At 36.9% G+C, this 14,376-nt stretch overlaps 1 protein-coding gene across 3 annotated transcripts in view; it reads right to left on the reverse strand.

The window, feature by feature from the left end:
• The window catches only part of kcnip1b (Kv channel interacting protein 1 b), a 47,388-nt gene that overhangs the window by 4,264 nt on the left and 28,748 nt on the right, over window positions 1–14,376 (reverse strand). For 2 of the 3 annotated variants that reach the window (XM_079861003.1, XM_079861005.1), the window contains exon 2: window positions 841–965. In XM_079861003.1, the coding sequence (XP_079717129.1) occupies window positions 841–965 (125 nt within the window). Of the gene's footprint in view, window positions 1–840; window positions 966–10,656; window positions 11,107–14,376 lie in introns of those variants that run through there. The other variant, XM_079861004.1, reaches the window with a different exon arrangement.

The raw sequence follows: 14,376 nt of genomic DNA on the forward strand, positions 1-14,376 counted from the left end.
GAGTGAACACGGAGAATCTGACTGCAGTAGATGTGAAAGATATGAATAAAAATGATAATAATTCAGCCAGCGCGCATACCTGTATTTATTTCCTGTTTTCGGTCGAAGTCCACAGTAGTCGATTGTCGAGTTCGCGCAGTTAGTTAGTTACCTATGATCACACGTGTGAACTCGACAATCGACTACTGTGGACTTTTAAAAAGAGGATAACACGGTGTAGGCAACACCGATTTTTGCCGTTGTTCTCTGTACTGACAGCACTCCAAATTTACAAAAAAATTAGCTCAATGTTAAAATTGACCGGAGTTCTCCTTTAATAATTTATAGTGTAATAATAACTATAGTAAATCCAAGTAACGTGTAACAAGGACACTAAAAGTGCTCAAACAAATAGGTTGATGAGATGTACAAGTAGATGGACTGCCATAGAGAACTACACAGTATGTTTGGTAAAGCTTTTTTTAACGCAACAAATATGAGCTGCTGTGTAGGTGTATTGCTGACTGTTTATGTGTGTGTATAATACTGCATGTGAAGGTTGGTATTGCGAAATATGACTAGCTGACTGTTGCTTTAGGCTAGCGCACAGTGATTAGTGACACACTGGATAATGCAAAGAGGAACAATAAGAGTTTACAGAGTTTTAAAGACAGATGAGACATGCAAACAGGGCCACAGGGACAGAATATGCTGATGAGATGCGATGATTCATAAGAGAAGATATTGAGGCGTAAGGATGTATTACATAAACACTATAAGCTTGTGAAAATGTGTCAAAAGAAATTTGTGTAAAGTTAATGTGCTGATGTGGGATTGAAGGAGAAATGCTGGGGAACATACATTTTTGAAGCCTCTGTAAAGGACTTGTAGCTCTTGCTTGGTGAAGTTGGTCTGCGCCTCGAGCTGCTCGAGACCCTCCGGCCGATGGCTGACCATTGTCATCTCCAATTCATCATCGACCTTATCTAGAGAGAGAACATATTTTAATGCCTTAAAATTGCTTGAATGTATACTCTTCACCCTTGCCTCATTTAGTATACACTGTTATATGAATATGCAAATTAGCCCCGCCTCCACTCACACCAGCTCAGAGATCCACTCGTTCACGTGATTGGTTCACATTGATCAGACTGTTTGGATCTAGAAGAATTGGATGTGAAATGATTGACCTCATATGGAAATCTCAGACTTATAAATAATGTAAATAATTTAATAATAATAATTCATATTATTATATATCCCTAGCCTGGGTTTCCCCATGCTGCCTTGAGCGCAGCGCGATTTTATTCACGCTGCTAGGCAGCGTGGACACCATGGACCAGATTTTCCCCTCAAAAAGGGAACCAATCACAGAACGGGGAGGGAGCAGCAAGACGATGATGACGTCTATGCGACACACCGAAGCAGTTTGTTTATATCTATGGATCCAACATGGAATCAGACGCGAAGTTACCTTTCGATGCAGCCTTAGATAGTGTTCTAAGTAGTTTAGAACGCAACTTTATTTCGTCTTCTTCCTTGTCGAATTTCTGTCGCTCTACATACGTCATCTGGTATAATTGAAACGATTGGCTATGAGCTACGTACAGGCGCATTTGATAGACATCCATAGCGCCCAATAAACGGCTCTGGGCATTCGTAAACCACGCCTCAAATACGAAATGAACATGTGGTTCCCAGACCACGTCTCAATGAGAAGAGGTCTGACGTTAGCCAGGCTAATATAACCCAGGAAATTTTATTAAATTTTCCAGGAAGTGATGATTTTGTTCTCCTGAACACATGGAATGGAAACTGTGATTTATTTGCAAATATATTTTGCGGTACTCAAATTTTTCACATGAGTTAAATTTGTAACTTTGGATGGAAACATGGCTAATGAGAGATCTGGAGCCAGAAGATAGAAACAAAAAAAAACAAAAAAACAAAAAAAAAACAAGCATAAACATCAGTACAGGAACAAAAGTTGAAAAGATTTGATGATGGAGACAATCCTGAGCAGTGATGCCAAAGTTGCTTATTTTTTTTTGCAGAGACTGCTCTCTCGAACTCACAAGTATCAGCGCCATTTACTTAAAACTCAGAGACGATCATGCTGATTCATGTCAACAGATGGCAGCATCTAAAGTTGTGAACAAATTCGTGAAATTTCGCAGGCAACAAAGTTCTGTTGTTTGCTGTCAGTAGTATAGTGATGTATCAAGCATTGCTTACACAGAAGTCACTTTAAAACCAAGCAGTTTTTTGTTGGTCAATGTAGCGAATCCTGGTGACGAAATTGAACCCGTTGCGAAATCTGCATGGGGAATCTTTCTCCCTCACACAAATTTCCCAGTGGTAAATGTGACATAACACCATTGTGGTATCAGTACTTAAAAAAGAACACAGATGCAAACACTAACTAACTATTCAATGCCCCTTTAATAACATTATTTAGATTAAACTAAAAGTTAATAATCTTTAGCTTGTCTAAACGATAACTTTGTTTCTTCTCAATGCATTTGGTGAGATTACGAAAGCATCGTGGGATTGTCGAGGATACTTTAGGAACACGCTCACTGCGTCCAAAATCGCATACTGTATACTACATTTGGTTTGAAACTTACTTCACAGTTGTTAAAAAGGTGTGTTCTATATGTACTGTATATGTAGTATGAATGAAATGTTGTCATTGTCATTGTGACCTACAGTGTCAGTTGTGATGCTTCACGGTCATTCGCAACTCCTCTCCCATGGCCTCATGGGATAGTAAAGTGTCCATCGAATGCGCACTTAAGAATCTCTACAAATCTGAGTACTTTTCTAATATTCAGACATACTTCTACTGTTTTTCAGTAGGGATGTATTTGTTTTCGGACGCAGCGGCTGTTTCCCTTCACAAAAACAGAGGTGCTCATGGCAAACAAACCCACACACCTCCATTTCGAAGGCTTTCTTTTTGGCAAAGAAACTCAGATGACTCATGTGTTTCAAGATACTCACACACACAGACTCAAGAAACTCCCCCTGCAGGCCCTGCTGCTGTGTCAGCACTGGAGAAGTGATTGTGGGTGTAGAGAGGCAGATGGGGTGATGGGGGAAATCAGTAGAACGAATGAAAATGGCCATGGGTAGCTTGGGGGAAGACCTCCATCTTTCACAGAACACTGGAGAGCCTTTGAATCTCGTTATTAATGCCCCAGCCCTTTATAAATCCTCTCTCTGGTTTTCGCACACACACACACACACACACACACACACACACACACACACACACACACACACACACACACACACACACACACACACACACACACACACACACACACACACACACACACTTACTCTTTAACCTCCAGTATGCCCTCAAACTCAAACACATGAAGATGTGCATTTATATAACCACAAAGTGTTGGTGCTTACATCATAGGTAAAGGTTTGTAGTATTTGAGATGTTAAATTACTCTCTAAGTTTGTTAAATGGATCATTAAATGTGCAGAGGGATCAATAAGAAATCTAATCGTAGACTGATTTCCCTGAGGTGTCTGAACATTGTGCAGTTTTCAAAAGCTCAGTTACTAGCGATCCATGTTTCACTTTTTTCTCAACCAATTGTGTGATTCTGGGGCGTGGAATACCTGTAATAAGATAAGAAGGAGCTGCAAATGTAAATGGTGTGTGCTTGAATTCACACAGGATATTGTGCCATTGAGTTGGTCAAAATCTAAAGTTCTCTGTTTGATAAGGCTCCAAACTATTTTGAATTAAAGGTGCAGTATGTCATATTGAAAGCTGGCTAGCGGTTCAAATGGATACTGCAGGTAAAATTCTAAATATTGGAGAGTTGTTTCCCCTTCCCCCTCCTCAGACTCTATGCTCATGCAGGTTGCCAGATTGAAGACACGCAACAGGAGCGAGTGCAGGCGAGGAGACTTACACACTGTAAGGCTGTCGATGTATCTTTTTAAACGGGTTCTATAATGCCCTTTTCACAAGATGTAAAATAAGTCTCCCATGTCCCCAGAGTGTGTATGTGAAGTTTTAGCTCAAAATACCCCTCAGATAATTTTTTACAGCATTTTAAAATTGTCACCTTTTGAGGGTGAGCAAAAACGTGCTGCTGTTTAAGTGTGTGTCCCTTTAAATGCAAATGAGCTGCTGCTCTCCGCACAGAGGGCGGAGCTTCAAGAGCTCGTGCTGTGGCATTATTTGATTACCTCAGACACGAACGGACATTTTTAAAGGAGAACTCCGGTCAATTTTAACATTGAGCTCATTTTTTTGTACATTTGGAGTGCTGTCAATACAGAGAACAACGACAAAAATCGGTGTTGCCTACACCGAGTTATTCTATTTTTAAAATTTGCACCCTGTTGACTTCAATAGGGCAAGTAGTAAGCCTGCTTTTTAGCCTCTTAACATCCTTTAAGTGTCATTACAAGTGCACAGAAAATGTGAGTGATTCCTTCCGAGTGAACACGGGTGGATCTGACTGCAGTAGATGTGAAAGATATTAATAAAAACGAAGTTAATTCAGCCAGCGCTCATACCTTTGTTTACATCCTGTTTTCGGTGGAACGCCATAGTAATCGATTGTCGAGTTCACGCGCGTGATCATTGGTAACTAAACCTATGCGCGTGAACTCGACAATCGATTACTATGGCCTTCCACCGAAAACAGGATGTAAACAAAGGTATGAGCGCTGGCTGAATTAACTTCGTTTTTATTAATATCTTTCACATCTACTGCAGTCAGATCCACCCGTGTTCACTCGGAAGGAATCACTCACATTTTCTGTGCACTTGTAATGACACTTAAAGGATGTTAAGAGGCTAAAAAGCAGGCTTACTACTTGCCCTATTGAAGTCAACAGGGTGCAAATTTTAAAAATAGAATAACTCGGTGTAGGCAACACCGATTTTTGTCGTTGTTCTCTGTATTGACAGCACTCCAAATGTACAAAAAAATGAGCTCAATGTTAAAATTGACCGGAGTTCTCCTTTAAGCCCTTTAGACTCTTATGTTTAAACCTGAGTCGGACAAAGATGGAGAGACTCAAGAAGAAGTGACAACATGTAGAATGCAACATGACATTTCTGAAAGGTTAGTTGATGAATTTATGTAGCTGATATGGAGTTAACTATATCTTCTAGTCATTGATTAGCATATTCTGTCATGATAATCTATAAATCGCGTTCCCAGGGCAGGGTTTATATAAATTTTAGTCATGTCACTAACCTGTGAAGCTCATTGTAGTTCCTACCAGCCGTTTGTTGTAGTCCTTAAAGAGCTATTTCTGTAAAATAAAATATCTCCCTTTGCTTTGAACTTTGTGCGTCGTAACCTATTATTTTACAGTCTATGGTCGTAACTTTGCAGATGTTGTTTATGCTCAAACAGCAACATTAACGTTACACACTAACTAAAGTAAAAAAAATTGATATCATAATCAACCACCCCTTTAATATGCTCCCGTTCATAGAGATTTTTAGATGGATGCCTGGCTTTTTAGGTCGAGTAGAATCTGCGATCTCTGACCCAGTTCGTTTGCTGGCTTTGCATGGCTGCAATACGCGGTGTTTTCCGCCAACTGACAACCTGTGGTGTCAAAATACTATTAAATACTATATAGCCTAGGCTACTATTAATATTATTATACTAAGCTTTAGTATATTTGCACAGACAAAAACAGACATTCTGACACGGAATGCACATTTCAAAGTAGGCTAGAATAATTGGCTGTAGCATTGTTTTACTGATAAATACGTATTTGAACTAAGCATGTTTCCTAAATATCTGCACACATTTTATGGTATTTTTATTCTTTAGTACAGTGAAAAAAATGACATAAAGCACCTTTAAACTGTCAATGACAATATATGACCTCAATTACTCAACCCTTCCCCCTTTACTCAACATATGGCCACATTAGCCCTGTGATTTATCACAGCCAGTAACAGCTCTCAGTCACTCATGAGTTTTATTCATTCTTTATTTCCTGCATACAGCTCTCAACACTGTCCCTTTTTCCTGAACACATAAATGCACCATCACAGTCACACAAGAAGATAAAGAATAATCCCATTAGCCATTTCAGACTAGTTTGGACAAATTATGGAAAACAAATGAACTGATGATATCATGTTTATCACAGCAAAAGACCTGCTCAGAGTAGTATGAATTTCCAGGTTATTACAGGCTGGTTTATGCTGGTTGACTGAGGACCGGGGACATTATCATCCAAAATACAACATACAACTATTCAAAAGTATTTTTTTTTTTTTTTGTGTGTGTGTGTGAAAAAAAGTATTGGTTTTATTCTGCAATGATGCATTAAATTGACCAAAAGTGTCAGTAAAAACATTTATAATATTACAAAATATTTCATGCTGCTCTTTTGAACTTTTTATTCCTCAAAGAATCCTGAAAGCTATTATCATGATTACTGCAAAAAATATTAAGCAGCACAACCTATTTCAATATTATTATTAATAAAAATTGTTTTTTGATCATCAATTCAGCATATTAGAATGATTTCGGAAGGATTATGTGACGAGGACTGAAGTAATGATGCTGAAAATTTAGCTTTGCATCACAGGAATAAATTACATTTGAAAATATATAAAAATATAAAACAGTTATATTAAATTGTAATTATATTAAACAATATAATCTTTCTGACCCTAAACTTTTGAACAGTAGTATATGATATGCTGCCGTTGTCAGAGTTTGTCTTCCTTTTTTCTGTTCTATTCCTTGGAAAGTTCGGTCAGTGTGGACATGTCACTCAGATGTGTCTACACCGCCTATATGATGCTGGTTATGTCTGGGTTAAATTCATCATAGCTAAAAATGCTCTAATGTTTTTCTTCCCAGTTCCATGATTATCTTTTATAAAGAAATCAGTAAATGTAAAAGCTATGAGATGACATCTGAAGCCTTTTAATATTGTGCATGAATTGTATGATACTATTGTGATGCTTTCTATCATTTTAGGAGTTTAACAGTCCCTGGTCATCATTTACTTACACCATTTGGAAAGAGCATGTCAGCCATAAGGATTTGTAACAACATGAAGGTGAGTTAATGATGACAAAATCATTGTAGTATTATCTTAAAACACAACACACTCTCCACAGTCAAATCCCAATCTTTTCTTTGCACCAGCTATTTTCAGATCCTTCAGCTTGCTCTTCATTTCTTTGCCAGGCTTGTTTGCTTCAGTCTTAATCTTTAACAGATCTCTGACATTTTAAAACAAATTCAGTCTATTTGGAAAGACTGAAGCTATTATAACCAGTTTGACAAGATATGTTTGTGATGGAGAATATAAGCTTGAATCTCGACTGAATGTGTCTTGAACAACTCCCAGACATTTTCCGATCTGTCTGATAACTGTGATACGAGTGTAAGTGAATATATCTCACTGGAATGATGTGAAGCTTCTAACTCAACAGGGCAGCCCCTCATTTCATCAGTCTTAATTATCACCTCTCTTCTTTTTAACACATGCAAACTGATGTGAGAGTGAGAATGAAAATGGAAGTTGAGAGAAAACCTAAGGTGAAACATAAGAAATATGTAGAAAGGCACCGTTTTTTGAAATAGGGGTTATTCACCGTCTCCCTTACATTTAGATAGGTGGACAAACGCATTTTTGTCTCAGTGCATGCATTGTCTTAGTCTGGCAGTGCCACCGCTAGCTTAGCTTAGCATAATGAATGGAATCCTTTGTTGCCGGATAGCATGTCGTGAGTAAAAGTGCTAAAAAACCCCCAACTAATTACTTCTTGTGGCCTGCGTATTCACAAGAAGTACAAATAGCAATACAGATTAAGACTAGGCAATTTCCAAGGCAGATATTGACATGGGACTATATTGGGGTGAAGCACAGGCGAAGCACTACTTGGGTGCAGAGATATCACGCAACACCTGAAATCCGCTATCTCTGCGCCCAAGATATCTGTTATCTCTGCGCCCAAGTAGCAGTGCTTCGCCTGTGCTTCACCCCAATATAGTCCCAAGTCAATATCTGCCTAGGAAATCGCCTAGTCTTATTTTGGATTGCTATTTGTACTTGTTGTGAATACGCTTTTACTCATGACATGCTATCTGGCAACAAAGGATTCCATTCATTATGCTAAGCTAAGCTAACGGCGGCGCTGCCAAACTAAAACAATGCATGCACTGAGACAAAAATGCGTTTGCCCACCTATCTAAATGTAGGGGAGACGGTGAATAACCCCTATTTCAAAAAACGGTGGCGTGTTCCTTTAATGTGTATTAAGAACTTATTTTATTTATATTATTTTATATTCTTTATTTAATTTAATGTTTTGTGTGCGTGTGTGTGTGTTTTGTTATGCAAAACATTAATGGCAATAAATTACTTGGAAATTGAAAATGGAAAAGACGGCTATTACACAAAAGACAGAATGGGTTGAAGATGTGTGTTTTTAGTATGGGAAAACAGAGAGATCAGTTGAAAGATGGAGAAGGAGAGAGATATTAGCACATGAAAAAAAAATGTCTGGGAGAGCCGAAGTGCAACAGAACACAGCGTGTGTCTGAAACTCTCTCTCTTCGTCCATCTATTTCTCTCTCTTCCTCTTTAATGCTTAAAACAGCAACAAAGCCCTTGAAAACAGTGGCAGTAGGAACACACTAAAATAAACTTTAAAGACACATTCTCCATTCAAGCTGCTATTAGTGCCATTAGAGTGCTTCCTCTAGCACAGAGATAGATGAAAGTTTAAAACAACATCAGCACAAGCCTTCTTGTCTTGTTACGGTGTCTATCTTTTATTGGTTTTATAACTGAGATGATCTCTTAAATGAATTATGTTACATCTGAGCTCATTAGGAAATAACTGCAGATTGAAATTGGTTAACTCCAAGCAAATTGTAATGGAAATCAGTTATAACAAAAATTAAAATGAGATGTTGTTACCAGTGCAGAGATCATCGTTTGACATGCAATTAGATATAATGACACACTATAACATATGATTGCCAAATGAAAACCAGTAATTAATTATGATTGCAGAGTGTTGTATTTAATTTAATTTGCTAATTCGGTGTCAAATATGAGCATTTTAATGAGCCAGTTATAAAGACAGGTTAAATCAAGTTGGCTGACATTCTTCTCAGTACAGGCCAAGTGCAAGACAACAAATAACTCCAGTTCAGCACTCTGGGGTTATAAGACTGTAATTTAGAAGCCAGCCTTTGACGTCAAACTCAACTATATCCCTTAAGAGGTAATTAACCAGAGCAAGCCGCCCACATTCTACCGCAAGGGAGCACGTAGTGATCTATAGGATAAGATGTCATGGGAAAAGTGACAAATAGCAAACAAATAGTTAAACAGCAGGATGAATATTCATGAGCAGCTGCTGTAAAGGCAGTGTAAATCACTTGTTACTGCAGATCTAAACTCCCCTCTTATTAGGACCGGGGTTGAGTCACACCCCTCAGATAGAGACGAGAAGCCAAGCAGAGGCATCTCAGGCCGGTATAAAAGGTCTTGGATGGAGCAAAGGGAAGTAAAGACCATCTGCTAGATGGAAGCAGTTTCTTTTAATTTAGCATTAGGAGGCAATTCTGTTCATTCAGATCAGATTAAAACCACCAGTCATATACATTTAAGTCACCAGGGGTTGTGTGGAATTTAGAATTGAGAAACTGACTCCCATTTAGTTCATGAGTGTGAATTTGAAATGAATGAATTACACCCTAAAGGAAATTGAATTAGAGTGACAGGACGTGGAATTTATTGCATTATATTATTCAACACAGGGTAATGCATTTTAGAGAAATCTGTTAAAATTCTATTTTAATGATATATATGTCATTCTCTCTCCCGTTTAATGGCTTTAAAATTTCAAGGATTCTTTCCCCAATATATATATATATATATATATATATATATATATATATATATATATATAAATATATTTAATGTATTTAAATGTATATTAGTTTTAATAGATTCCTGTTTAATTGCTGTGCAGTTGACCTCTAATTTAGTGTATAATTTAGTGATTAAATGAATAAATTACTGATGCGTAGTATTACTCGAGTTTAACCATGATTATTTGTGATCCATGTGAATTGATCAAGAACAGTTGCAGTGCTGTATGTATAATGCTGTCATGTCGATCATAGCATCCCATCATCTGCTGTACCAAGCATTAGAAAGCTGTCTCCATGACAACTACACCAGGGCGCATGTGAACAGGAAGAGGGTTGATATGTGAGCAGAGTGTTAAAACAACCGCTCACGTACCAAGATGCCACACACACACACACACACACACACACACTCTAGCGATGATGTTTATCAGTGAGGGATGAGGTTAAACCATCATTTGTAAACAGAGCAGACCGTGATATGTTGCTTGTCTACTGCATATCTTCTCTGTTTCAACCATGCATCCATTCCATCCTCTTTCAGCTCTCTTGAAAGATCACATCTTTTTATAAGTGTTATCCATCACAAATAGGGCACTTCTTTTCTTTGAGCGCTCTTTCAGTCCTTTCAGGGTCTGAGTTAGACATTGATTTAGTGCTGTTGTTGATACTTCAAAACTCCTTGTGCTTCAGTCTTTCTGAACAATAATGCACCATTATTTATGTGAGTACAAGTCGGATAATCTGTCATTCGTCAACATACCTCTGGCTCTGGATGGTCTTTGTCTTGTCTGCATAGTCAATGTGCCCACTACTGCTCCCATGTTGTCACCGCAGAGACACGACGTTCAAACTAATAAGCGTTGAGTCCGCCAGTCTGTCTTTCTTTGTTGAAGCCCCTGCTCTTGTTTTCCTCTCCACTCTTCTCTTACTTGTCAGTGAATGAAGACAAGCTGGAATTTTCTTGCTAAAAGCATATGGTTGCTTCCTTGATGCCCCTCCCACGAATTTCCCTCCCTCTCACTCCCTTCATTTCTCTTTCTTTGCTCTCGCTCTGGCTGTTTCTGCTGGGTCCCGTTTGTTATTCGGTGTCAGGAACTGTTGCTCTGCATGATGGGAAGCAGTAGGAAGAGTGTGAGGATGAAATGCTCCTTTCTATTGCACATGCACATACAGCAAGCAGATCTCTTCCTAATGGAATTACCATTTTTTACACTGAATGTGGCAAGATGGATGATGACTTTCATCTACACACTGCTGCTCTTATACGCACATACATTTGTTGTTCTATCTTAGTAGGGATGCTATTGACCTCTGTTGTTTTTATACTGAGCTAATGATGTTTATCCTCTAACCTTGCATCTCAAACTAACAGAAACCATTTTAAAAGGGATAATTCACCCCAAAATGAATTTACTTTCATGGTAATAATAAATAATAATACAAAAACACAACTTAAAAAAATTATGACATAACTTTTTATTTTGAGTGAAATATCCAAAAATATTATCCCTTTAAAACTTTATTATTATTATTTATGGTTTTTATTTATTATTATTTGATTATTATATTTGTATTATTATTTATTATTACTTATTGGTTAGTTTATCAAGCATTTTACCTTGGAACACTGTAATAAATAAATAAATAAATAAATAAACAGCCGCTTGCCTGAAATTGACCATAAAAATATTGGGACAATGTTTCACGTGTTATGGGATGGCATGTTAAAAGTTATAACTAATTATAAAAATTATAACCGAATACTGCATTTCATTATGTGATATAATGTCAATTTACCAAGCTACAAAAAATAAGCTGTTTACTTTAAACAAATAATAACCACTAAGTAAATAACATAATATTTTACACAAAACACCCTAATGTAAATTACTGATAACAAAAATAAGAAACTAAATTGCTTACATATAAAATGTAGTCACGTGTCATGGGAATCTCCTTTACCGTTTTCATCATAAATTATTGTAATTCATACTTTTGACAATTTTGTATAGTAAAATTACAATTATAACAAATAAAGTTAAAACATTAAAATGTACAACTATTCTAACATAGTTTTACTGTAGCATTTTTAGTCTTGTTTGTACAAACTTTTTTTACAGTGTATCACTGGCTGGTCATTGTAAGATATTTCAGATTTGACTGCATTTGAGGAGTTATTTGGTCCCCATAATGTTGGCAAATCCTGATCCACATTCATCAAATGAGCTGTGGTACGACTGTAAGTAGTTTGTTTTATCATCCATTGTTTATTTCCAGCCATTGTGCGTGACTCAGATAAGAATGATTCATGGATCATTACACATGGATCATCATGGTCATGGATCAAATCACAAAGTAATTTTTAGTGTGTATGCACAAATGTGCTTTTTTGTTTGTGTACTGTACATATACCATTTTAATGCATTGTAAAATGACCTATTGTTTGTTTCATGCTTTCCCTCATTAGGGAACCGATCCAACAAACTTTTCTGATTAAAAAGAAGGAAACAGAGACTACAGAGGAAAAGAAATTGCCATAGGGATGTCTGAGTTTCAAAACAGCAGATCTGTAACCTTATTAAAAATACAAAAAAGAAGAGACTTCAGACGGACAAACTTTGGGCTGGGAGTGTGGAGAGAAGTTGAAGGTAATGAATACTTACATAATATCAACCCTCACTGCTCCGTATTATGCAAATCCAGCAGGACTGACCTGAAAATCAGGCCAAAATATCCAGAGATATCCTCATTCTAGCACATAAACATCTGCACTCCATCACCACAACCCTGTCTGCACAAAACACACTCTCTTTCTCCTCATCTCTATCTCATACCACCTCCCTTACACAGGATAAAGACGTTTGTAATGGGATTCTTCTTGCTTTGGCACTCGTCCATGGAAGAGAAACAATAATATCCAGCAAACGACTGGCATGTGTGAAATCCACGCAAGCAGGTGTAAGCCTCTTTTTCTCACTCAAAAAGTGTTTATGTTGGACTTTCTCTATTCAGACGCCTTATTGAATCTGCTAATGCACTTGGGAGATGGTTACAGATGATTTGCTTACCCTTGGAAACATGCAATGGTGCGAATAACAGCCTGAACCCTTGTATAGCTTCAAAATGAATAAAATACACACCATGTATTTCAACTAAATTTGTAGTCAATTCAAGCATGTAGCAATTAAAGCTTTAAGTACCTGTAACTAATTAAAAGTAACTAGTGACTTTAAGTAAATATTACTTAGGTTGGTTTGTTATATGAAGTGTCTATCACAAAATAGAAAAAAAAAACGTTATTAATTGATTGATTGATTGATTGATTGATTGATTATTAGAAAATTTACAAGGTGTAAAATTACACTGAAAAAAAGGATAGTTGAATTTACTAAAAAATTTTATTGTAAGTGGTTGCACACAATTGATTTTAGCTACATTTAAACAAATGCATTAAGTTGAACTTAATAAAATTTAGTTCAACTTAATGCATTTGTTTAAATGTAGCTAAAATCAATTGTGTGCAACCACTTACGATAAAATTTTTTAGTAAATTCAACGAATCATTTTTTTCAGTGTAGGCGCTGTGTCCAAATACTATATAGTTAGCGGAAAACAGTACTGTACGTGAGCCGAGTATGTCCGAATTCATAGTATAAACAGTATAGGCGAAAAGTACCCAAATGACATACTACTTCCGTTGAGATTCTGAAGTGTATTCGATGGACGCTTTACAATCCCATGAGGCCACGGGAGAGGATTTGTGAATGGAAGTTAAGTGACGCTACTGCCGTTGGTCACATGACCATGACAACATGGCGGAAATAGTACTTCCAATTTTCATTCATACTACATACATTCATACAAAATAAAAGATACTTTTTTAATGGTTGCTAAATAAGTTTCAAACCAAATGTAGCTACTATATAATATAAGCCTACGATTTTCGATGCAGCAAGGGCGACAGCTATTTAACGCTGCGATTCTGGTTTTCCCAGCATGCACCTGGGCATAAATAATTAATAAGGCTGCATGCTTTCACTGTTTGTCAGCTTTATTTACAGTGTCATTACTGATTTTGTTTAAAAACTTGTTTTGTGATGTCTGGAATTAATTTTCTAGTTAGCAAAATTTTTTTAATTACCTGTTAACTCTTATGTTACTCTTACGCCTAAGTTTACTTTACTAAATTACAATTAAATCCTAATCTAATCATGACAAACTATATATCGTTAGAAAGGTCTAAGACTCCTAAATAGATAGATATTTTAGCCTCTTTTTTGTTACAAATTATGTAGGAACCGTAATAGATGAATTTATGACAAATAAAAACATAGTATTTTAAAACATAGTGCAGTCGCAGTGCTTTATAGGCCATTCCTATAAACTACAAAACTAGAGAAACACTATTTAAAGTTGAAACTGAAATCTCTAGTGATCATCCTCACAGTTTTTATCCCCAGTGCATGAACCTGAAGCAGCG

Source organism: Squalius cephalus, assembly GCF_949319135.1.
Source record: "Squalius cephalus genome assembly, chromosome: 24".
NCBI classification, from domain to species: Eukaryota; Metazoa; Chordata; class Actinopteri; order Cypriniformes; family Leuciscidae; genus Squalius; species Squalius cephalus.